Source organism: Pongo abelii, chromosome 6, assembly GCF_028885655.2.
Source record: "Pongo abelii isolate AG06213 chromosome 6, NHGRI_mPonAbe1-v2.0_pri, whole genome shotgun sequence".
Lineage (NCBI taxonomy): Eukaryota > Metazoa > Chordata > Mammalia > Primates > Hominidae > Pongo > Pongo abelii.
In genome coordinates, this window is record NC_071991.2 from 49695578 (window position 1) to 49720956 (window position 25379).

Here is a 25379-nt window from a genome sequence, read left to right on the forward strand (position 1 = left end):
CAATACATTTATTGTCATTTTACCAATGTGGAAATTCTGTTTAAGTTAGAGAGTTGTCGCAGATAGATAAGGAAGTAGTTTCTGAAAAAGGAGTGTTGACCTGGCATTGATGTGGCTACCCTCTCTGTCTCAGCAGCTAGAAACCAGCTGTGGCAGTGCTGGTTCCCTCACCTAGCACAGCAGCCTCATGCCCTCCTCCAGAGCTGGCCATGGTGATGGCCCACACTGTTCAGTGTGCCAAATACACCATGTGCTCACTGGGAGGGCTGCCGTGAGATTCCTTCCTCCTAGACTCCAGCTGTGTGGCAACCTGTTCCCCAAAGAACTGCTCAAAGATCTGCTTTCATCTTTAACCCCATTTGCTCCAAGTTGGGGTTTTGATGAAGTTCCAACAGAAGCCTTGTTTATTTCCACCCCTGGTATCTTTCTTCCTTATGTGCTGATGGATGGCATGCTGGCTGGTGCTGCCCTTACTCCTTACCTGTCTGTGGTTGAAATATTTTAATATATAGTTGGCACCCTCCCACATTTCTTGAATTTCTCTTGTTTTCTTGTTCCTATTAGTAGGTCAGGAAATTAAATATAAAGGCTTATATCACCCTATTGGTCCAAAATTCATACAAGAGTCTTTATAAAAGTGACTTTAAAACCACTTGCCCTGAATAAAACTTTCAAACACATGAAGTTTGGACATAAGCCCAGTGGGATTTGGCCCTTTTTGCTCAGAGCTCAAGTGTACTCTATTAGTTTAGATGAGGAAGGAGACTTTAGGAAAGCAAGTTGCAAATCTAATATTCTGGGAATTTGTGGAAGTTTTACCTACATCAACATAATGAAGAAGTAAACATTTTGGCAGAGTTGCTAAAGAAGTTCATGGTTGTGAATAGTTCCTGGGTCTTTCATAATAATTTATGGTGCTGGAAAGAAAGTGGTGTTTGGTTCTAACACAGCTCTAGGCTGGGTTGTAGAGTTTTCAAAGCATGTTTCCTTAGGAGCAGTGCAGGGTCAGTGGGGCACACGTCTAATCAGGTAAATAGCCTAAAGCAGAGGTTGGCAAACTGCAGCCTGGCACCTGCTGGGTACAGCCTAAAGCTAAGAATGGTTTTTTACCTCTTTAAATGGTTGGAAAAAATTTTAAAGTAATATTTCCTGACATGTGAAAATAATATGAAAGTAAATTGTATTGCTTACCAATACAGTTTTATTGGAACACGGTCTGTTTTTTTTTTGTTGTTGAAGTATTGTATGTGGCTGTTTTTGTGTTACAATGACAGTGTTGAGTATATGTGACAGAGACCATATGACCTGTAAAACTTAACATATTTACTGTCTGGCCCTTTACAGAAAAAAATTTTCTGCCCCCTCCTCCCACTGACCCACAGTGTTCCCCTTGAGACCCACATTCTGTAAGAGGAATCACAGAGCAGACTAGGCTTCTGAGATAGAGGAGGACAGCTGCATCACCTCTGCTTGGAGGGATAGGATCCAGGAGTACAGTGGTGCTTAGATGTACCTTAGTTCATCTGGGCTGTTATAATAAAAGACCATAAACAAGGTAGCTTATAAACAACATTTATTTCTTACAACTCTGGAGGCTGGAAAGTCCAAAAGCAAGGTACTGGCAGGTTTAGCATCTGGTGAGGACATGCATTCTGCTTCATAAACGGTGCCTTCTTGGTGGAAAGGGCAAGTAAGCTTCCTCAGGCTCTTTCATAAGGGCACTCGTCTCATTCATGAGGGCTCCACCCTCTCATCCTAGTCATCTCCCAAAGGCCTGACCTCTCAATATTGTCACATTGGTGATTAGGTTTCGATATGTGAATCTTTAGGGGACATAAATGTTCAGACTATAGCAGATGTCAGAACAAAGAGACAGAAATCAAGGAGTGTAAATTGAATTTTATTTCTGGAATATAGAGCAACATTATAATATTATAATCCTGTAAAAATGGAAATAACTTTAATTATTAGTATGTGCTTTATTCTTTCTCACATATAAAAAATAGTAAAAACATATTTTAAAATTATATTATATACTAAAGTGTACCCTGGTATTTTGATTTTAAACTTCCAGAATATAATTAATTGGTTTTCTAGGAAGTATGTATTTTGAAGTTAAGAGTGAAATTTAGGAGTTACCTAGTTTATCTTTGTCATTATAATCACACAGCAGTTAGGGCCCCAGGAGCTCAAGTGAGTTGCCCAGTGCCACACGAATAGTGGAAGACCTGGGGCTAGAGCTCAGGGTTTTTTGCAACTAGTACTGGGATTTTTAAAAACAGTTGTTTTAAAATTTTTACTTTTGTTTATATATTTACAGATTTATAAATCATTAAAACCATAGGAAATCTTCAAGATTGTCTAATCCATTCCACCACGTCTTTATTTTATAGAAGTTCCTTACTTTATAGAAGATATCAAAGCCCAGATATAGGTAAAGAATCTGAATACACAGCTTCTTGGGAAAGAAATAATTTTCTTTAAATCTTTAGCAAAGATAGACTTAGTATAAAAGTCTGCATGCATAAAATGGAAGCAGATTTGCTTGGTAGACAGATTAAAGTCTGCTTTTGGGCCGGGCGCAATGGTTCATGCCTGTAATCCCAGCACTTTGGGAGGCCAAGGTGGGCGGATCACCTGAGCTCAGGACTTTGAGACCAGCCTGAGCAACATGGAGAAACCCCGTCTCTACTAAAAATACAAAATTAACCAGGCGTGGTGGTGCATGCCTGTAATCCCAGCTACTCGGGAGGCTGAGGCAGGACAATCACTTGAACCAGGGAGGTGGTGGTTGCGGTGAGCCAAGATCGTGCCATTGCACTCCAGCCTGGGCAACAAGAGCAAAACTCCATCTCAAAAAAAAGTCTGCTTTTAAATAAAGTATGTTAATTTAATAAAATCAAAATCTGTTCACAACAACAGGAAGAAAGAAGGAATGGCGTTTAACAGAACTAATTTTTTTTCAAATTATAGAAGGGGTCACCACAAAATTTTTTAGTTAGCAAGATGTGTTTCTGCACTTAAAATGCTACTCATTTATCCACAGCTTTTTAGAGGAAGCATTTATTTTATAAAACCGTAGGAACTGGAAGTGCCGGACCAGTGAGTCTGATAGATTAGAGTTATTCACAATTAACTTATGTTTGTAAATTACCCTTCTTTTCTTGCTGTGTCTTTCTTTCTATCAGTGTATGAAGAATATTTGTTGCCTGCCTCACAGTTTACTGATGTTTATTTCTAAGCTGAGTAATCTGTACTTTGTCAGAATTTTTTATATGGTTGTCACAGCCATACAACTTAGAAAACTAAGCATAATAGTTTTTGGGTTTTTTCAGTGGTACAGTTTACTTATTTAAGTTTCTAATGATAATACAAAACCAGAAATGTATATTACTGAAAAGAAAAATCAATAAGATTAAGTCAAATAATTAAAAATAAACTAAAGCCTAAAAGCTTTTTAAAAGATTAAGTTAGAGTCATTTTGTTTTTCCAAAATGGATTGTATATTTCAGTTCTCAAATTAAAATTAATGATGTATAATACCTCCTAAATTGTATTATCTAAAGTTTTCATTTATTAAGTATTTTATGGAAGTTACGAATATTGATACATTGTCTTCCAGTAATTTATAATATATCTGTATCAATTTTTAGAAAAATGACAAGGAGTTATTTACAAAGACTCAGTAAGATGTGATGTAAAAATGAACAAATTAATGAGCAAAAACAACATTATATATTTTGTTTTTTATAAATTATATTTGATTTTAATGGATTTGACATTTTCTCTTTGAACACAGTTTTGCCGGGTCTATATTTAGGAGAGAAAATGAGAATGTTAATTGAAATAACATTTAATATTAATTTCGTCTCTGGCATGTATAAGGAAGGAAGGTTTAAACAAAGCATGGTAAGTTATAGAGACTGGTAGTCTCAGGTTCATCTAAAATGATTATCATCATGTAAGCCCCTTCTGGAACACATAATCTCAATGCTCAATAATAACAATAAAGATAATTTAATTTTGTTATCTATAAACATTTATTGAGCACTTATGTGTCAGGTATCAATTAAGCTCTCTGTGTATTAATTCACTTAATCTTAATAACTCTAAGAGCTTTATCATATTGATATCCTTATTTTACAGATGAGAAAAAGGAGGCATGAAAAAGTGAAGTAATTTGCCCGTGAGCACACAGCTGGCAAGTAGCTGGGCAGGGTTCAAGATATGCAGACTTGCTCCAGCAAACATGCCCCTAACCACTTCACTAGGGCAGTGGGTCTCAGCATCAGCAGCACCTGGAACATATTGAGCAGCACCTTCTCAGGCCATACCCCAGACCTACTGAGACAGAAACTCTAGGATGTTGCTTGACAATCTGTCCTTTGATGAGCCCTCCAGGTGCTTCTGGTGAACACTAAAGTCTGAGAAGCCCTGCCTAGATCAAGAAAGTAGTAGTACTATTTTCAATCAAGGGTCAGCAGCGTAGTAGTGGAGACAGACCTGAAAACATATAATTACCATCAATCTAGTAATTGCAGTAAAGGAGGATTGTATTAGGCACAATGGTGTTGCAAAGGAGAATGTGAGGGGAAGGGAAAGTTTGGCTTTTTGAGCATTGAGAAATTTGCACTTTAGTTTCAAAGATAGAGGAAGGGCAACCGGTTTCAGTACTGATAGAGTGCTGGTTTTGCTTGTCTAGAGGTTGAATAAATAGTCCAAATGACTTCAAATGGTTCTGAATGTTTTGGCAGAGCAAGATAATCATTGTAGTGATCCTCTGTTTTGCCCATTTTCTGGCCATGATTGTGTCTCTGACGTGTGTACTATTTCTGAAATTGATGGTTACAAAGTAGTCAGAGGAGATGTTTTAAAGATCAAAGAAGGTAACGATGTCCTTTTTTTTTTTTTTGCCTAGAAAAAATATTTAGCATTAGATGTTAGAAAGACTGACCTTCAATAACAGTACCCACTTTATCTACCTATTAAATCCAAAGTTAAGTCTACTAAAACTACAGTCTGTTGCATTGGGATGTGACAGAATTAGCATTACAAGATAGTGTCATAGCTTGTGATACCTAAATCACTTGACCTGTTCGGTGAGCCATCCTCATTTTTCAGGGTACAGTATTTTAGAAATTCTCACAGTGGGCTTCCAGGCTAAACAGATTCTTTGCACTTCTTGTTCTGCTGGAAACAGGGATTAGACATAAAGTAAACAACATGGCCTGACTACTCTTTGTAACATCTTCGAAAAGATGGCCCTGATATGCACCACTGTTTTCAATCACTTAAAAGGCAATAATTCAATTATGCCATCCTTTATATAAGAACTGCCATTGCTTTCAGTTCACTTCCAGGCCTGACACAAGTAAATCACTTCAATAAAATCCCTCTTTTCCTCTCCTAGAGACTAGCATAAGTAATGATACCAGTGATCTAGCAAGGGCAAAATGAATATAATGTTCTTTCAGAAAAGCAAAATGTTTCACTATGTTACTTGGGAAATTATTTGTCTTGTGTGTGTTATGTGAAAGATATTTAAATGATCTTATTAAGTGTGCTTTTTAGAGGTGTAACTATTACACTCTTTTTTTAAAAAAAAAGTTAAGTGCTTGAATTTAGCAGTTATGTGCAATTTGTGGGAAGAGGAATACACCTTAGAAAAACACCATCCAGAATTTGGGCCCGTGGACAGCAAATCCTTTATAAATGTACAAAAAATATCTTCCAAGATATTTGAAACAAGTTCTTTTGCATGTGAAAATAACCACCTAATTCTTTCCTGCGTTCATGTAAAATTTTGTTAATGTGACTTATGCTTCAGACTTAAAGGACATCAGCTTGAATGTATGTTATAGTTGTCGTTTTATTAGAGGTTGCTCAGCTCACTTGACTTTCTTCTTAATGACCTCAAAAGACAGTCACTCTCTAATATTGTAGTAAATTAAGCCTTTGAGTAAATAACATCAGCTGTTTAGGCTGCTGGGGTTCAACATTATCAGGTGTTTGTATATAAAGATTAAAATATATGGCAGCTGGTAAATTAATTAGGGTCCGTGTTATGCCAGATTATCCTCCCTATTAACTTTTGCTTTGAATATATTCACCAGTACCTCTCAGTGAATGATAAAATGTTTTCATTTCAACAAGCCTAACTCATGGGATTCAATAAGTCTGTTCAAGGGATATTTAAAAATAGGTTACACTTTTAAACAAGTGATAATGGACTCACTAAAGCTTAACATTTCTCTTTGATGTCAGATATAGTTTTATAATAGAACTGCAAGTAATGTTCTAGTCAATTTCTCCACCGAGTTTAGCATTCAGTCACTGAGAAAAATACTGTTTGGACCACATTATTCTGAATTAGGATTATACAGACAGGCAGAATAAATTGGAAAAAAAATAATCTAAGAGGATATAATATTTTTACCTGTTTTTGATATACTTTTAAAGGTACTTATATTTACCGTCTTCTATGTGCCAGACACTATTTTAGGTAATTCAAATGCATTTTCTCATTTAATCCTTATAGTAATACTTCTTATTGTTATTCTGTTTTATTTTTATTTTCCATAGCACTATTATCAACATCTAACATACTACATGTTTTTCTTATTCTCTCCCCCACTTTTCACCCCAACTCCCAGTCTTCCCTTTACCCTCATCACTCATTAGACAGGGAATTTTTTTTTTTTTTTTTTTTGCTATCTCTGCAATTCCTTGTTCATAGTAGTGACTCAATACTTTTTTTTTCAATGAATGAGTGGCCCTGTGAGGCAGATGTTATACTCCCCAATGTACAGATGAAGAGAGGTTAAGAAAGTAACAAAGTCAGAATGTGAAAATGGTTGTAGATGAACACCTACTTATCTATTCATTCATGTATTTGATAAATGACATTAAAGGCCATGATATTTCCAATATATTGCACTCCTTACCATACATAAATTACATTGATTAAAAAAATCAGTATAATCATATTTTTTAACCAACTCATTATAATGGGTTCCCAAAGTACCAATGTTAGACCAGCAGTTCTTTTGTTTTTGTTCATTGGTGGGTTATCATAGTCTCATTTTGTAATGTGAAATTAATTTTAAATAAATAATACATACATCCAAAATTCAAAAGTTATACAGGAGTATATGGTGAAAAGTATCCATCCACACACCTATCTTCCATTTCTAAACTTGCCCGCTCATTGGAATCACCAGGGGGGAATGTTAACAATTACTGAAGCCTGGCTCCCACTCCTAAAGATTGTGATTTAATTGGTATGGGAGTGTGGTGTCGGCTTTGGAATTTTTAGAAGTTCCCCTGGAGAGACATTGCTTTTAGTAAAGGTAAAGCCACAAGGGCCAAATATACCCTATTTCCTGAAACAACTAAGAAACATACAAAATATGCAAAACAATGTTTTTTATGACACTGGATATCAGGTAACAAAAGACAATAATCTCTGAGGGATGGGAAACAAATGAGGTGAGCCCTGTGATGATGCAGCTTATTTCCTGTGAGAGTATTGACCATGGCAGTGGGGGAGAATACAGGCAGAGCCCACCAGACTCCCTGAGTTGAGAGGTCAGAGCTGAGTTTGCAGGGACCAAAACAGTGAGAATTCATAGGACAGACAATAGAAGAGGTGAAAGCTGCATGGAAAAAGCACTCAAAGATCTACAGAGGATCCCTAAAGAACTCCAAAGATGTATAGAGGATCCCTTTTGAGTGCTCAGCTGAGATTTGCTAAGGGAATCCATACGATGAAACTACCAGAGGCTGCAAGGAAGAGTACCTGAAAAGATTAGGGGGAAACAAACAGTACCTTGTGGTCACCCAGGGATAATGCCTGTTGTAGTCAGCTGGACTGGAAAACCTTGTGATTTAGAAGGCATTTGGTAGACTATTCAGAAGGGTTTTGCTTCAGTAGTGGAGAAAAATTAGCCCTCAACTAAATAGTGTTCCAGTCCTACTTAAAATATCTTGAAAGCAAACTCCCAAAGGATCAAATTATTTCCAGGTAACTTAACTATATCCGAAAAGAAACCTCAAGACATGTCTTATATTTATGTCCTTATAAATAGAAAACAAAAATATTTAGCACCTGACAAAATTCACAATGCCTAGTATCTAATTAAAGATTGCCAGGAATGCAAAGATGCAGAAAAATATGACCCATAGTGAAGAGATAATCAGTTGAAACTAAGTCAGAACTCACATAGATATTCTAATTAATAACAAGGACATTCAGACACTTACTATGATTGTATTCCATACATTCCAGAAATTAAGGAGAGATGTAGAAGATTTACCAAAAATCAAAGCCACAATTCTAAAAATGAAAACTGCAATGTGTAAAATGAAAAATATACTGGATGGGATTAGTGGCAGATTAGACACTGCAGATGAAAAGATTAGTGAACTTGAAGACATAGTGATAGAAACTACCCAAAATGAAACACAAGGAGCAAAGATAAATTTTTAAAAATTGAAAGAGTGTCAGTTGTGGGAAAATTTCAAGTGGCCTAATATCTGTGTAATTGGAGGCCCTAAAGATGGTTGGGAGGTGGGACAAAAAATATACCCAAAGAAATAATATCTAAAAATTTTTCAAATTTAATGACAATTGTAAACACAATCCAAAGAAGCCCAACAAACCCAAGCTCAAAAAGCATGAAGAAATAATACCAAATTATGTTATAGTTAAATTACACAAAACTAGTGATATAAAGAAAATATTAAAACAGCCAGAGAATGATAGACATATTACATAAGAAGAACAAAGATAAGGATGAGTACAGATTTCTCATTAGAAACAAAGTAAATGAGGAGACAGTGAAGCAACATCTTTAAAGTACAGGTGCTGTTTGACTAACAATGGGGTTATGGTTGGATAAACCCATCATAAATTGAAAATATCATAAGTCAAAAGTGTCTAAGTCCACATACAACACCATCATAAGCTGAGGACTGTATTGAATGCCTACTGCTTTTGCACCATTGTAAAGCTTAAAATTTGTAAGTTGAACCATTGTAAGTTGGGGATCATCTGTTCTGAAAGAGAAATCAAGTTTGTTAACTAGAATTCTTTACCCAGCAAAAATATCTTTCAAAAAAACAAAAGCAAAATAAAGATTTTTTCAGACATACAAAAGGCGAAGAATTCACCACCAGCAAATTGCAGTACAGATATTTTAAAGGAAGTCCCTCAACCAGAAAGAAAATTATACCGGATGTCAATCTGGATGTAAACAAAGGCGTGAAGAGCACAGGAATAAGAACTACATGGATAAGTAGATTAACTTTTTATTATTTAAATATTTTAAGAAGATAGTTAACCTTTTAAACAAACATCATAACAATTAGAATGGAGTTTATATAAAAAATAAAATGTTTGACAAGAATGGCAGAATGACTGGAAGGGATAAATGAAAATATATTATTTTGAGGGTCTTATACTAACTTGAAAGATTTAGTATCACTTGAAGGTAGATTGTGACAACTTAAAGATATTTACTATAAATCCTAAGTCATTTACAAAAATAACAAAAGAAAGTTATATCTAATAAACCAACAAAGAATATGACATGAAATCATTTAAAGAAAACCCAAAAGAAAGCAAAAAAGAGGAAAGAGATAAAAAAGAACAGATGGGACAAATAGAAAACAAATAGCCAGATTTCAACTTAACTATATCAATAATCACATTAAATATAAATGCACTACATATCTCAAAAAGCAGAGATTGTCAGTTTGAATTAAAAAGTAAGACCTGATTATATGTTGCCTACAAGAAATGTGCTTTCTATGTAAAGACATAAGTTCAAAGTAAAGCAATGAAAAAAAGTAGCATGTTAACAATAATTTTGAAAAACTTAAAGTTGTTGTATTAATATCAAAGTAGATTTCAGAGAAGAGAATTTTACTAGGGATAAAGTAGATAATTTCATACTAATAAAGGGCTCCATTCTTCTAATATACAGTCCTACATCTTTATGTCTGACAGAAGTATTAAAAAAACAGACAAATATACAATCATGGTTGGAAATTTTAATAGCCCTTTCTTAATAATTGATAGAGCAAGTAGACAGAAAATGAGTAGAGACCCAGAAGATTTGAACAACAGTATCAAGTAACTTGACCCAATTGACGTTTAGAAAATATTATCTAAAATTAGGCTGGGCGCAGTGGCTCACACCTGTAATCCCAGCACTTTGGGAGGCTGAGGCGGGCGGATCACAAGGTCAGGAGATTGAGACCATCCTGGCTAAAATGGTGAAACCTGGTCTCTACTAAAAATACAAAAAAATTAGTCGGCCATGGTGGTGGGCGCCTGTAGTCCCAGCTACTCGGGAGGCTGAGGCAGGAGAATGGTGTCAACCTGGGAGGCTGGTCATACTGACAAACTGAAAACAAAACTATACGATTATCTCAACAGACACAGAAAAAGCATTTAACAAAATTCAACCTCTATTCTTGAAAACTCTCAGCAAACTAGGAATAGAAGAGAAACTTTAGTCTGGCAAATTGTATGTACAAAAAAACCTAGAATGAATATTATACCTAATGGTGAAAAATTGAATGCTTTCTGTAAGATAAAGAAGAAGTTATTGATGTCCGTTCTTTTTTTTTTTTTTTTTTTGAGACGGAGTTTCACTCTTGTTGTCCAGGCTGGAGTGCAGTGGCTCGATCTTGGCCCACCACAACCTCCGACTCCTGGGTTCAAGCGATTCTCTTGCCTCAGCCTCCCGAGTAGCGGGGATTACAGGCATGGGCCACCATGCCCAGCTGATTTTGTATTTTTAGTAGAGACGGGGTTTCTCCATGTTGGTCAGGCTGGTCTTGAACTCCCAACCTCAGGTGATCTGCCCACCTTAGCCTCCCAAAGTGCTGGGATTACAGGCATGAGCCACTGTGCTGGGCCCATTCTTACCACTGCTAATTCAACATTGTACAGGTAGTTTTAGCCATTGCAATAAGTCAGGAAAAATCAAAGTCATTGTGATTGGAAAGATGGAAGTAAAACTATCTTTGTGTACAGGCATAATGATTATCTATACAGAAAACCCAGATCTCCAAAACCCACTAGAACAAATAAGTGTTTGGCAAGTTCACAGAATACAAGATCAATATACAAAATAAATTGTATTTCTATCTATTATAAATGAATATCAGAAATTGAAGTTAAAAAGCAATATTTACTATAATACAAAGTGGGGTAAACTGGAAAGGATATGCAAGACGTATATACTTAAAACTACAAAAACATTGCTGAGAGAACTTAAAGAAGACCTAATGAAATGGAAGGATATACTGGTTCGTGATTTGAAGGATGCAATATTAAGATGTCAGTTATGCACAAATTGATACGTAGATCTAAAATAATCCTGACCAAAATCACAGGAGTCTTTTTTGTAGAGATTGACAAAGTAATATTAAATTTCATATGGAAATGCAAAGAACTAGAATAGCCAAAACAACTTTGAAAAAGAAGATAGAGTACTAATACTACCTAATGTCAAAAGTTCTAATACTTTTATTCAGCTACAGTAATCAAGACAGTATAGTTTTGGTGTCAAGTTCCACAAACACATCAATAGAATAGAGAGTCCAAGAGTAGACCCACATGTATGTGATGGAGAAGGGACAGTCTTCTCAACAAGTAATGTTGAAATAATGGGATATTCATAAGCACAAAAATAAACAATTCATAACTCATTCATATATAAAATTAACTCAAGATGAATCATAGACACAAACATAAAACCTCACACTATAACACTTTCAGAAAAAAATTAGGAGAAAACTTTTGTGATCTTGGGCTAGGCAAAGATCTTAAAATATGGCATCAAAAGCATGATCCATAGAATTACAAATGGATAAATTGCACTTCATCAAAATTAAAAACTCTGCTTTTAAAAAGAAGCTGTTTAGGAAAGAGAAATCACAAGCCACAGCTTAGAAGAAAATATTTGCAAATAGTATATTCTATAAACACCAGTGCCCAGAATATAAAAAGAAATCTCAAAACTCAGAAAACAAATAACCTAATTTTTTAAATAAACAGAATATTAACAGCTAGAAATATGGAAGCAAATAAGCACAGAAAAAGATGTTCAACATTGTAGTCATTAGGGGAACACAATTAAAAGTATGATGGAATAGCAGCACATGCATATTACAGTAGCTAAAATTAAATGTTGACCATATCAGGTGTCAGTGAGAGTATAGAGGACCTGGAAATCTCATACACTGATGGTGGGAATGCTAAATTGTATGACTACTTTGACAAATAGTTTGGCAGTTTCTTTAAAAATTGCACATATATGCAATTTAGTCATTTCATCCTTAGATGTCTTTCCAAGATAAATAAAAGTATATGTACATTTGTTAAAAAGTATGCATGAATATGTGTAGCAGCTTCACTTTAACATTCAAAAACTAGAAACAAGTCAAATATCCATCAATAAGTGAATAAACCATAATATATCCATGCAATATAATGCTACTCAGAGCAAGAAATATTAATGTATGCCCCGACGTGATAAATCTTAAAATATGCTGAGTGAAAGAAGCCAGATCAAAAAGAATATATTAGGTAAGATTTCATCTTTGTAAAAGTTTAGAAAATGCTGACTAATCTGCAAGAACAGAAATTATATTAGTGGTTTCCTTGGAAAGGTTTGTTGCGATGGGGACCATGGAGCATAGGAGCTTGAGGAAGCTGGCTTTTGTAGGTGTTAGATATTTTTGTTATTGTGCTTGTGGCAATGGTGTCACTGGTGCATACATGTGCCCAAACTGATCAAACTATACACTTTTTTTTTTATTTTATTATTTATTTATTTATTTATTTATTTATTTATTATTATTATACTTTAGGTTTTAGGGTACATGTGTGCAATGTGCAGGTTAGTTACATATGTATACATGTGCCATGCTGGTGCGCTGCACCCACTAACTCGTCTTAGTTATATCTCCCGATGCTATCCCTCCCCACTCCCCCCACCCCACAACAGTCCCCAGAGTGTGATGTTCCCCTTCCTGTGTCCATGTGTTCTCATTGTTCAATTCCCACCTATGAGTGAGAATATGCGGTGTTTGGTTTTTTGTTCTTGCGATAGTTTACTAAGAATGATGATTTCCAATTTCATCCATGTCCCTACAAAGGACATGAACCCATCATTTTTTATGGCTGCATAGTATTCCATGGTGTATATGTGCCACATTTTCTTAATCCAGTCTATCATTGTTGGACATTTGGGTTGGTTCCAAGTCTTTGCTATTGTGAATAATGCCTCAATAAACATACGTGTGCATGTGTCTTTATAGCAGCATGATTTATAGTCCTTTGGGTATATACCCAGTAATGGGATGGCTGGGTCAAATGGTATTTCTAGTTCTAGATCCTTGAGGAATTGCCACACTGACTTCCACAATGGTTGAACTAGTTTACCGTCCCACCAACAGTGTAAAATTGTTCCTATTTCTCCACATCCTCTCCAGCACCTGTTGTTTCCTGACTGTTTGATGATTGCCATTCTAACTGGTGTGAGATGGTATCTCATTGTGGTTTTGATTTGCATTTCTCTGATGGCCAGTGATGGTGAGCATTTTTTCATGTGTTTTTTGGCTGCATAAATGTCTTCTTTTGAGAAGTGTCTGTTCATGTCCTTCGCCTACTTTTTGATGGGGTTGTTTGTTTTTTTCTTGTAAATTTGTTTGAGTTCATTGTAGATTCTGGAAATGAGCCCTTTGTCAGATGAGTAGGTTGCGAAAATTTTCTCCCATTTTGTAGGTTGCCTGTTCACTCTGATGGTAGTTTCTTTTGCTGTGCAGAAGCTCTTGAGTTTAATTAGATCCCATTTGTCAATTTTGGCTTTTGTTGCCATTGCTTTTGGTGTTTTAGACATGAAGTCCTTGCCCATGCCTATGTCCTGAATGGTAATGCCTAGGTTTTCTTCTAGGGTTTTTATGGTTTTAGGTCTAACGTTTAAGTCTTTAATCCATCTTGAATTGATTTTTGTATAAGGTGTAAGGAAGGGATCCAGTTTCAGTTTTCTACATATGGCTAGCCAGTTTTCCCAGCACCATTTATTAAATAGGGAATCCTTTCCCCATTGCTTGTTTTTCTCAGGTTTGTCAAAGATCAGATAGTTGTAGATATGCGGCATTATTTCTGAGGGCTACACTTTATTTTTATTATTTTTTTTTAAGATGGAGTTTCACTCTTTTGTCTAGGCTGGAGTAAAGTGGCACAATCTCGGCTCACTGCAATCTCTGCCTTCAGGTTCAAGCAATTCTCCTGCCTCAGCTTCCTGAGTAGCTGGGTTTATAGGTGCCCACCACCATGCCCGGCTGATTTTTGTATTTTTAATAGAGACAGGGTTTTGCCATGTTGGCCAGGCTGGTCTTGAACTCCTGACCTTGGGTGATCCACCTGCCTGGGCCTCCCTAAGTACTGGGATTAGAGGTGTGAGCCACAGGCCCTGGCTCCGGCCCCATACACTTTAAATATGTGCCACTTTTTGTATTTTAATCATATCTCAATATAGTTTTTTTGTTTGTTTGTTTCAAGATCCCTAGTTGATTCAAACGTATTCACAAATTTGAGAATCACTACTCCAATCCTTCAAGTCCCTGATTTCACCCTGCAGAGGCAACCTCTTCTAGGCAGTTTCTTGTTCTGGAAACTGGAACATTCTAGAAATCCTATGCACATGCAGGCATATATGAACATACATATCCTGTGTTCTAACTTCACAAATGGTAGCATACTTTACATATCATTCTGTATTTTACTTTTTTCACTTACTGTATCTTGAAAATTATTCCATATCTATACATACGGAATGACCTCATTCTTTTTGACACCTATGTGTTAATGCAGTGGATCTGGATCCTAATTATTTTGACTATAAGAGGTGGTACTTTATTCTTACTCTAAAACAATTTGAGAATAGAGATGTAACTTAAATAGTTGCGGAGTTAATTTTCCTTTTAGGCATATCCTTAAGTCCTCATAGTCATAGTCATACTATATATTATAAAATGCCTTTATCTATGTGGTTATATAAGCTTTCTACAACACCAAATTTACTATGAATTAGGTAGTAATTTTTCACAGGTAAAGTTTGCATGTTTATGTGAAATGTTGACGTGTTAACATTTTAAAAAGTTATTATGACATTTTATTTGCTTTGCTTATTCCCTCAGTATGAAATGTGGTGTTTTGTTTGTCCTTCCTCATTTAACACATATTTTATAAGCCTTCTTTTGTCCTTTGCTGGTCAATTTGGCATTGGTCTTCGGGCCACAGCTGTTCCAGAAATGTGTGCCATGCAGACTAATCTGTTATCAGTATGCACTTTTGGCAAACAAATTGGCTAAAATTGTACTGGCTTTTTTTTTTTTTTTTAAAGCAGAAGGTCAAATTGTCCAATGCCAATTTTTTTTTTTTACTTTTTAAAGTTAACCTCACTGTTTCGTTGATAGACTATGTTACAGGAGGAAGACCATCTACAAGACAATGTACCAATTTACCTAGAGGCTAAAACTCCTTATTGGTCATTTGTGTTTTCTTCATGGGTTTTTTGTAATTTTCAGTCTTACAGCAACAAGGATCTTAGTGTTCATTACCCAAACTATCTATATTGTACTATAATCTATGAATTTGTTTGATTTCTTAGTGAATATTAGAGTCTTTCGCTGACTAATGATAATTTGAACTTTTTGCCAACATTTCATCGGTTGTTGGATCAGTGCAATTTGTATCAACTGAGTATTTGTTTTGTATTTGTTAGCTGATGAAGTCAGTAAGAAGAGTCATTGCAGCTCCTTTCAGTAAATTCATTCACTCATTATTTTTCACATCATGGAATTCCATATTCCTGTGGTCAGGTTTCATAGCTCCTGTTCACCCCTTTGTCCTTCATTTTAAAGTATTTCAGGGGATTGTCCTTGTCCTAGTCAGTCATGTTTGCTTGCAGTCATACACCTGAGGTCATGTCTCTGAGGAGTCACTGTACAACAGAATAAATGTACACGTTTTGAATTTCATCTTTCTGTGCAGTGGTTGCTTTCTGGCTGAGAAAATGGTTTTACTGATTAGTGAGTTACCTCTAAGACCTCTCTCTATCTCTGAGTCCTTTACATTTTAGTTAACCTGTGATATGTCACTCTAACCTAGGGAAAGTGTGGAGAGCCTGATTCAAAAGCATTCCTATGCACGCTCACCCATCCGTACCTATGGAGGAGAAGAAGATGTCTTGGGGGATGAGAGTCAGACAACCCCAAATCGAGGTAAGGTAGCTTCCAAGGCCATGGAATTGCTGGGAGGCAGAGCACCTAAAGGAGAATGGGGGCAGGTTGTTGATGAGATGGCCAGTCATCAGAGTACACGATGCCCGGAAAGGATTTCAGGAGCCTCCCTGGGAAGGGAGAGCCCCGACGCTGATCCTTACAGATTTCATTATTTTGCCTTTGAATCATAGGCGATGATGCTGCCTGCAGGTTTCCTGTGGTTTGTTTTTTTTTTTAAGTGAAAGAATACTGAGCCTTTGAGTCAGGGATCAGGAGTTACTTGTCCATGATTTAGTACATAAGAGCTGTTGAACTTTGGGGGCAGTCACCAAGTCCTTCTGAACCTCAGTTTCATAATCTGAAAGTCAGGGAATATATCTGTTCCGTCTATGTCAGGTATAATTTGTTAGAATCAAAGACCAAAATAGAAAACACTTTTAAAAGAGGATTGTCCTAATGAAGGATATTACATAGAGGAAGTGGCCCCAATGTTGACAGCAGGAACTGAACAAAGTTTCTCTGTTCCCAAGGCTTAGAGAGCAGCCCTCTGCATCTGGGAAGAGAGTCCAGAGAAAAGAGCCCAGAGGGGCTCCATTCTGGGAACAGTAAAGTTCGTATGGGGAGAGAGTCCTCTGCATTGTTTTATGTCCTTAATATGAAATTATATAATCTGTGAAAACATAGGACATTTCTTATTACTCAGTCCAAGTGAACCACTAGTATTACAGTTGACTCTTGAACAACACAGTGGTTGGGGAACCAACTCCTGTGTGGTCCAAAACGTGCATATAACTTTTCACTTCCTAAAACTTAATGCTAATAGCCTACTGTTGATCAGAAGCCTTACCTGTAACATAAACAGTCAATTCACACATATTCTGTATGTTACATGTATTACATTCTGTATTCTAATAATAAATCAAGCTAGAGAAAAAGTTATTAAGAAAATCATAGAAAGGAAATATATTTAGTACTCCTTAAGTGGAATTGGATCATCATAAAGGTCTTCATCCTCATCTTCACACTGAGTTGGCAGAGGAGGAAGAGGAGGGGTTGGTCTTGCTGTCTCCGAAGTTGTAGAGGCTGAAGAGGTGGAGGAGGTGAAAGTGAGGCAAGAGGGGTCAGGCACACTCAGTGTAAATTGTAGTGAAAAATATCTTTACGTAAGTGGACCCATGCAGTTCTAACCCCTGTTGTTCAAGGGACAACTGTATACAGTCAGAAAATTCAGTGTCAACTCTATTCTAAATTTCTGGATGCTGTGGTAGGAAAACTTACCTTCTTAGGTTCTCACAACAGTTTTGGAAACCAGACAGCTTGGTAGAGGTTTAATACATTCAGCCTTCCTTATGACACTACAGAGGTCAGAACAGATATCAGGTATTTGCAGGTTTTTAAAGAGAATCAGGTCATTACTTGCAGGCAGGGTATTAATGTTTTGGCCAGTCTGTGGGAGTGTGCAGGCTATCCAATGAGTTGTCTTTTTCCATTTAGTAAATTCTCTATTCCATGCAAGGTGTAAATATCATCTTCTTACCTAGAAAAGTAGATTTGCCTCGTGACATAGCTCATGTGTGTTTGTCTTTCTAAATTACAGATGTATTAAATATTCTTAAACACAAATTGATCTTTACAGATAATTTAATTCTTGATCTGTACATTGATACAGTGTTTCCAGTCTAATGAGTGTTTTTTCTTACAGGGTCAGCCTTTACAACATCTGATAATTTGTCTCTCAGTTCCTGGGTATCATCTTCTTCCAGTTTTCCTGGGTTTCAGCACCCACAGTCCCTGACTGCTCTTGGCACCAGCACAGCATCCATAGCAACACCCATTCCTCACCCCATCCAGGGTTCTCTGCCGCCATATAGCCGACTGGGAATGCCTCTGACCCCATCGGCCATTGCCAGCTCCATGCAAGGGAGTGGCCCCACATTCCCTTCATTCCACATGCCGCGATACCATCACTATTTTCAGCAGGGGCCCTATGCTGCCATTCAAGGACTACGCCATTCCTCTGCTGTGATGACACCATTTGTATGACTCTTCTAAAAATGGGAGAATCCAGATCCAGAATGTGCAAGTGGGTATGGAAATATAGGACAGGGCTGGGTGGGTGGGATGTGGGGTATTGGAGTAGGGGCTTTCCAGGAGACACTGGACCTATCAAAGACGAGAGCCGGACTCACAATAAAACCTACCACTGAAGGAATGCACCACGGACCAGGATTCATCTGAGGGACAGCTCTTGGGTTCAGGAGAGAATCCGTGTAAAGTTCTCAGCCAGCCTGAAAGTTTACTAATACAAGGCTGATGAATCTTAAAGTGCATTATTCCTCATGGTTAAAATGCTGTGTTGATGCAGTAATGTATAAAATCATTGTGTATAGGGTTTCTTCCTGCTTTTCACAGGATAAAAGAATCTCCAAAGAGGCCATACTATATAGCATACTGACCATAATGACTAACTGAAGTCAATTTATCCCTGTAGAAAATGGGAGCCAGTAGAGAAATATTTGTAGTGCTGTAGCATAAGCATGTTTAGTTTTCTTTTGTGTTAGTCTGCTGGGGAAGGAGCTGAGATAATGCTAATGCATCCTGTTTTGTGGATGAATACATGGTAATGACCTCACAAAGTTCTGTTTGTAATATTGAAGGGCCAGTAACCAACATGCTCAGTTTTCACAGTCTTCTTTCTTCCTAGTTCTCTTTATTGCAAATACTTGCCAGAGTTAGGGTTGGGGCTAGAGTTATGGAGTAAAAATCTTCCATATACAGTTTTGAAGCAAGAGCCTCTCTATATTATATGGTAAAACTGAAGTTTGATTTTTCTAGGCTGCATTCTAAACACACTGCTGACTAATTCACTGAGGCACACTCCAAAGCCTAGGCATGATGTTATGTGAGGCTTGCTTTCACTTACAGCTGCAACAGAAAGATGGTTGTTCTATTCCAGAAGGATTTTTCTGCCATTGGTGCCAGAGATCCCTTCATTTTCACTTCAGTTTTGGAAGACCTTGTGGATATTAAAATGCATCTGGACAAATTCTCATGTTCCGTAAATCTGCCTTGTTGTTGCTGCCGCTGATTGACAAGGATTTGAGAATGACCATTCTAAATACCAGGATAGCCAAGATTTAACTTATGTTCCTGAGTGGAAATGTGTCCATACATCGAATTTGGCCTTTTTCCTTACTGTGTTACATTTAGTGACTTCTTTACCATTTTGCTAGGTCTGTAATCTTAAATTGCTTGATAACGTAATGGCTCCATAACTGAAATGTTGGCAATTGGCAATTCTTATAAGTAATCTAAAGCATTCTTCCACTTTATTTTTAACTTTTGCTATCTTCTTAAGCCTTCCTTTAGTGTTTATAATAGTAACAAATATTTTAGTTATATATGACCTGTATATTGTTTTTGAACAGCATATATCTATATATAAGCATTTACAGTCAGGTTAACATATTTGGCATTTTGCAACAATTTATTTCCCTAATAACATAGATTTAATGAAATTAATAGTTTTTCAACTTTAGATTTAATGCACTTCAACTACAGGATGTAACCTGTTGTCTTAGCAAATTTCTCCAAAACTCTAATTTAATTTTTGTGTGTAATATTCATTCTACTCTTCTTACTACAAAAGTATTGAATCTGTTAAAAGGGATGGGAAATATTTCTACTGACAGTAGAAGTGTATTTGGGGGGAAATGCAATATACTTATGACATCAGACTCCTGTGGGATTTTATTTGGTGGTTTTAATGTTAGCCTTTTTCATATCACATGCCTTTCTGGGCACTTCCAGCCTATGAAACAAGGCATCATGGCACAGCCTGTCTAGGTGATGCTGTTGTTGGATTTTGCACTTGCTATTCTCCACTATACTCCAAAGTTTACTTACAGAAAAGCATGGGCTGCATTAACAAAGCGTCTCACGATCCTACAGCAAACACCGTGGGCCAATTATTAACTTGTTGCATGTTATGCTGTAGTATCCACAGGTAGTTTGTTTTCAAACAAAGTACAGGTGTGCATTTCTTTAAAAAAGCAGTTATGAGTAATGTTTAAACTATCCATAGAGCTAGGATAGGGGTTTACTATTTAATAGCTGGCCTGTTGCCAGTGCTCCTTTGAATATAGAGTACTGCTGCTTAAAGCAGGAATAACAAAAGATGCTGTTTTACATAATGCTACTCAATACCCTGATAAATTACTGGTCTACTAAGGTGAATCTGTATCTGAATTTTATTTTCAAAGAGGATGAAAAGACTGTTTTAATACATACTGTTTTGACATTTCTACCAATCTGTGTGTCTCAAAGAGATTTGTGCGTTTTTGTTGAATATGGTTTTACCTAGTATTTCCTGACTTCATAATTTTATTTTGTAATTAAGCAATATAAGACTATAAATAAGAGTACTTAGAGAAAACAAAGACTAGTCAGACCTAAAATTCTAAATTGGATATATATTTTTAAGTATTATTCGAACCAGAGAAAAGAAGCACAAGTGAAATAGAGCTTAACCGCATCAGAGTCACTTGAACCATGGAGACCAAGGGGTAGAAATTTCCCCTCCCTGGGCCTTTCTGAGGTATCTCGGTCATTGATTCTTATTAAACCCTTGGGAGTTTAGTATTTAAAATTCCAAAGCCCATTCTGGCAAAAGTAATTTCAAGAACTACATATTTAATGGGAAAGCCAATTGAATAATAAAGGCCATGAATTATAATATATTTAGAATATATTCAGGGTTCCTCCCACGCCGCCCCCCCCACCCCCGAGTATATTATAGTGTCAAAAAGCATGGCTAATGGGAAGTGCTGCTAAAAAGAGGTCCTGCCAGACCTGCTTTATCTAATCCTGAGGAATTAATTCAAAAGTTAATAGGTTTTGCAGTTATGGTTTGTTTTTAAAATATCAATAATTCTGAGTGGATTCAAGGTCTTTTTTTTTTTGAGACGGAGTCTCACTCTGTTGCTAGGCTAGAGTGCAGTGGCACAATCTCGGCTCACTGCAACCTCCATCTCCTGGGTTCAAGCAATTCTCCTGCCTCAGCCTCCTGAGTAACTAGGATTACAGGTGCGCGCTACCATGCCCAGCTAATTTTTGTATTTTTACTAGAGACGGGATTTCACCAGGTTGGCCAGGATGGTCTCGATCTCTTGACCTTCTGATCCACCCACCTCAGCCCCACAAAGTGCTGTGATTACAGGCGTGAGCCACCGCACCTGGCCTCAATTTTTTTTTTTTTTTTTAACTAACTTAGTCTTCTCCTCTCCTCTGTCTGCCCTTAGCAATATATAGGTAAACATATCCAGCTTGTCTAACACATCACAAATTATTAGTTAACAAGGTGTAGATTAATGAGCTTATATTGTATTGCTGGATCTTTTGAGTTAATAACAATGGTAATTGTCCAGAAGGCCTGTCATTATTCCTAGTAGGTGGGCACAGAGTAAGAGATATTAAGAAGCTTCCTGATGAGTCGTCATCTAGCAAAGGCCCTGTGTAGGGCTGTATTATAGGAGTTACATTGACTTCTGGGGCATTCCAAGGTCTCCCCTCCTTATCCATATCTCTGTCATTTTGCTTCGCCAGCCACAACAACACACTTTCCTCTCCAGCTGCTCCCTTCCCCACCAAAAAAGAAAACCCTCTAAAAGGCCAAGGAATAAATATTCTTAGAAGTAAAGTATCCTCATCCCATGCTGCCTTTTTCAAAGAGGTGTTAGAATATTTATCCTATTTCTGTATTTCACAGTAGCTTTTCAGGCTGTCCTGCTTATATATAAGCTGATTTATATTGAGAAAAATCACTTTTGAATAAAGAGGATGAAATGACTTTACACCCCATTAAATACTCAGTCAAGCTTAGCCATGACTCAGTAACTAAAAAGTTCAAAAAATCCAGTTATGTAATGTGCAGAGTAACAAATTGCAAGAAAAACAACTTAATCTTCCAGTGACTAAGAAAAACTGTTGTCACTATTAAACATGTAGGAAATTGATAATTATTACAAACAAAGCAATACTCTATCGTAAATCTAGACAAATCACTGGACAGATGATAAGATTTTCAGCTTTCTCCTTTAAAGAGCTGTGCCTGGCTGGATGATGGGTTTTATACAAGTTTTTATGTTATTTTAAAATGTACGGATTTTTTTGTAAACACGCAAAGGGAAGGTTACAAACTCCTTAAACTTTAGAAAATCATCAAATCCTTTCTTTGCTACTAATATTCTATGCCAATTATAATATTCCAACACTTACCTTTCTTCAGAATGCTTACATATAGAAAGGTTTATCTATAAATATTTGATAGGTAAATATTCTATATGTATTTTCTAGCCCTTCTTTCTCTGTCCCTCCCTCAAATAACTTCACTACCCTCTCCTTTTTAAACGAAATATCTTGATAATAAGAAAACAAAATCTTTTTTTGTGAAATAATACATATGGACAAAAAATACAAGTTGTATTTTACTTCTGGTTCATTAAAATATTGTGTTTAGTTGGATTTTTTCCTCCCTTATTTTCAGAAACATAAAAGAAATTGTTTTATTTCCTAAAGGATAAAATTGGATATAGCCTCTTTAGTAGACACTAGCACAGTTCTGTTGTTTGCTGTGTTCATTTGCTTAATGAATTGCGTGAAAACAGTCACTGTAATGAAATATGTGTGCTGGGGGTGGGGGGAAGGGCATGGGAAATGTTTTATGAAAAAAAGTTATAAGCCTAATACTATGAAGTAACATCTAATGCAGTTCTTTTTAAGTGCAATATATTTATTTCTGCTAGAAATATATTATCAACCTTATGTAATATTTGAAGCATTACATATTATTTGTAAACAGCTTAAAATTATATATTACCCCAATTGTACATAAGTACAAATGTGTGGATATTAGTTTCTTTCATTAAAAATGGTGTTTTTTAAAAAATACATATGCACCCATTTACACCTATCATTCACTTACACTGTTTTATGATGTTTGGTACCTGTTTCCTCACCTGACAAAAAGGATTAGATAAGATTGTGGGTCCCAGCTGGCCACTCACAGGCTGAACACAGCCCGGGATTACTGCACAGTATTTTGGGTTTATCTTTAGTTGCATTTGAAAGCCTTTGGAAAAGACATTGCTCTCAAGTTCCCACTATTTTCCATTTTCTGCACCCAGTCCCCTTCATTCGTGTATGCTACCCAATGAACCCTCAGAATCACATGATTTTGCACCTCTCTGTACTGAATTATACTGAAGACTCCATAAAACTTAAGAACTCCTGTATCTCATTTCAGCCATAAGCACTTGGATATGCTGTAATGATATTACACAAAGCAGAATGACACCAAATAAGATTAGCCAAATTATAAGTCTTAATCCTCCTTCCACATGACAGTCCTTCAAAATATTTGATGTTATCATTACCCCCTGCTTTCAAAAGTCTACTCTATTACCCTTAATTTTTTTGTGCATGCCCAACACCAACCTTTTAGAAATCTTTTATTTGGAAGGATTTCATGCTTATGGAAGAGTTGCAAGAAGACCATAAAGCAACCCTGTACACCCTTTATGCAGAGTCACAATTGTTAACCTTTTGCCCTGTTTATCATGTGCATTTACAGTGAGTAGTATGTGCATAAACACACATGCACATGCATAGATATGTAATATATACAAATTATTTTTCTGAACCCCTTGAGAGTAAGTAGCATGTCATGCCCCATTATCTCTAAATAATTGAAAGTGTATTTCCTAAAAATAAGATTCCACTAAATAATCACAGTAGGGTTAGCAACTTCAGGAGATTTAACAATGATGCAGTACTGTGACGTATCATCTGTATTCCAGATTTGTCAAATTACCCAGTAATGTCATTTGTAGCATATCTTTTCTTCAGTACAGATCCACTTCAAGATCACATATTGCATTTAGTCATCATGCTACTTTAGTCTCCTTAAATATAGTATAGCTCTTCAGCCTGTCTTTGTGTTTCATGACAAAAGGATTCCTATTGTGTTAGAAATCATGAATTCATACTGATACCTCCAATTCCAATGCACTCCCACAGAGTCCTCTTTTCTTGCTTTGCCCCATTCGATATCTGTATGGAATACAGTGGAAGAAGGCTCAACAATTACCTCAAAGTATTTATTTACTGAACTTTACCATACACTTAAAACTAATTTCAGATTGCTTCACCTGTACAACTACAATACACAAACCTTCTAAAAAGAGGTCAGAGTTTGTTTGCATTGTTTCCGTGCTACTCAACTAACAGTATATAGCCAAATGATATGTTCAGCAGTTACTTTGATTAATTCATTTTTTGTCCTCCTGGATAGTTATGTTACTCATGCGCAATACAGGTGGGTTTATTTGTTCAGTTTGTTTGGAGTTTTAATGGATCTTTTCCTTTCTATTTTTATTGATTTTTTAAAAAATAGAAAATAATGTGCTTCCAACAAACTCATAGATCTAATAAGTGATTATGGCAAGGTTGAATTATAGCAAGGTTAGAGGATACAAGATTAATACTTTAAAAGACAGTTGCTTTCCTATATACCAGAAATGAACAATTGGAATTTGAAATAAACAGTTATATCATCACTAAAAAAAAGAAAAAAGAACAAATAGGTATAAACAAAATATTCACAAAAGCTATATAAGGTAAACTACAAAACTTTGATGAAAGAAATCAAAAAATATCTAAAAAAATGGAGAGATAGTCCATGTTCATGGGTAGGTAGACTCAATATTGTGAGGATGTCTGTTCTTCCCAACTTGATCTATATATTCAATGCAAACACAACCAAAATTCCAGCCAGTTACTTGTGGCTAAGAACAAACTGATTCTGAAGTTTATTTAAAGGCAAAAGACGCAAAATAGCCAACACAGTGTTAAAGAAGAAAAACAGTCAGAGGACTTACACTACCCAACTTCAAAACTTACTACAGAACTATAGTAATAAAGACAGTGTACTAGTAATTGGCAAGAGAATAGACAATTAGATAAATGGAACAGAGAGCCCAGAACTAGGCCCACATAAATATAGTTAAATGACCTTT

The 25379-nt window shown here is 36.2% G+C and overlaps 1 protein-coding gene across 1 annotated transcript in view; it reads left to right on the forward strand.

Annotated features, from left to right (window-relative positions):
• The window catches only part of TBX20 (T-box transcription factor 20), a 56683-nt gene extending 33583 nt beyond the window's left edge, over positions 1-23100 (forward strand). The window contains exons 7-8 of the mRNA XM_002818059.6: positions 16193-16305; positions 18008-23100. Coding sequence (XP_002818105.3) covers positions 16193-16305; positions 18008-18348 — 454 coding nt within the window. The 3' untranslated portion in view covers positions 18349-23100. The remainder of the gene's footprint in view (positions 1-16192; positions 16306-18007) is intronic.
• Positions 23101-25379: the final 2279 nt, after the last annotated feature.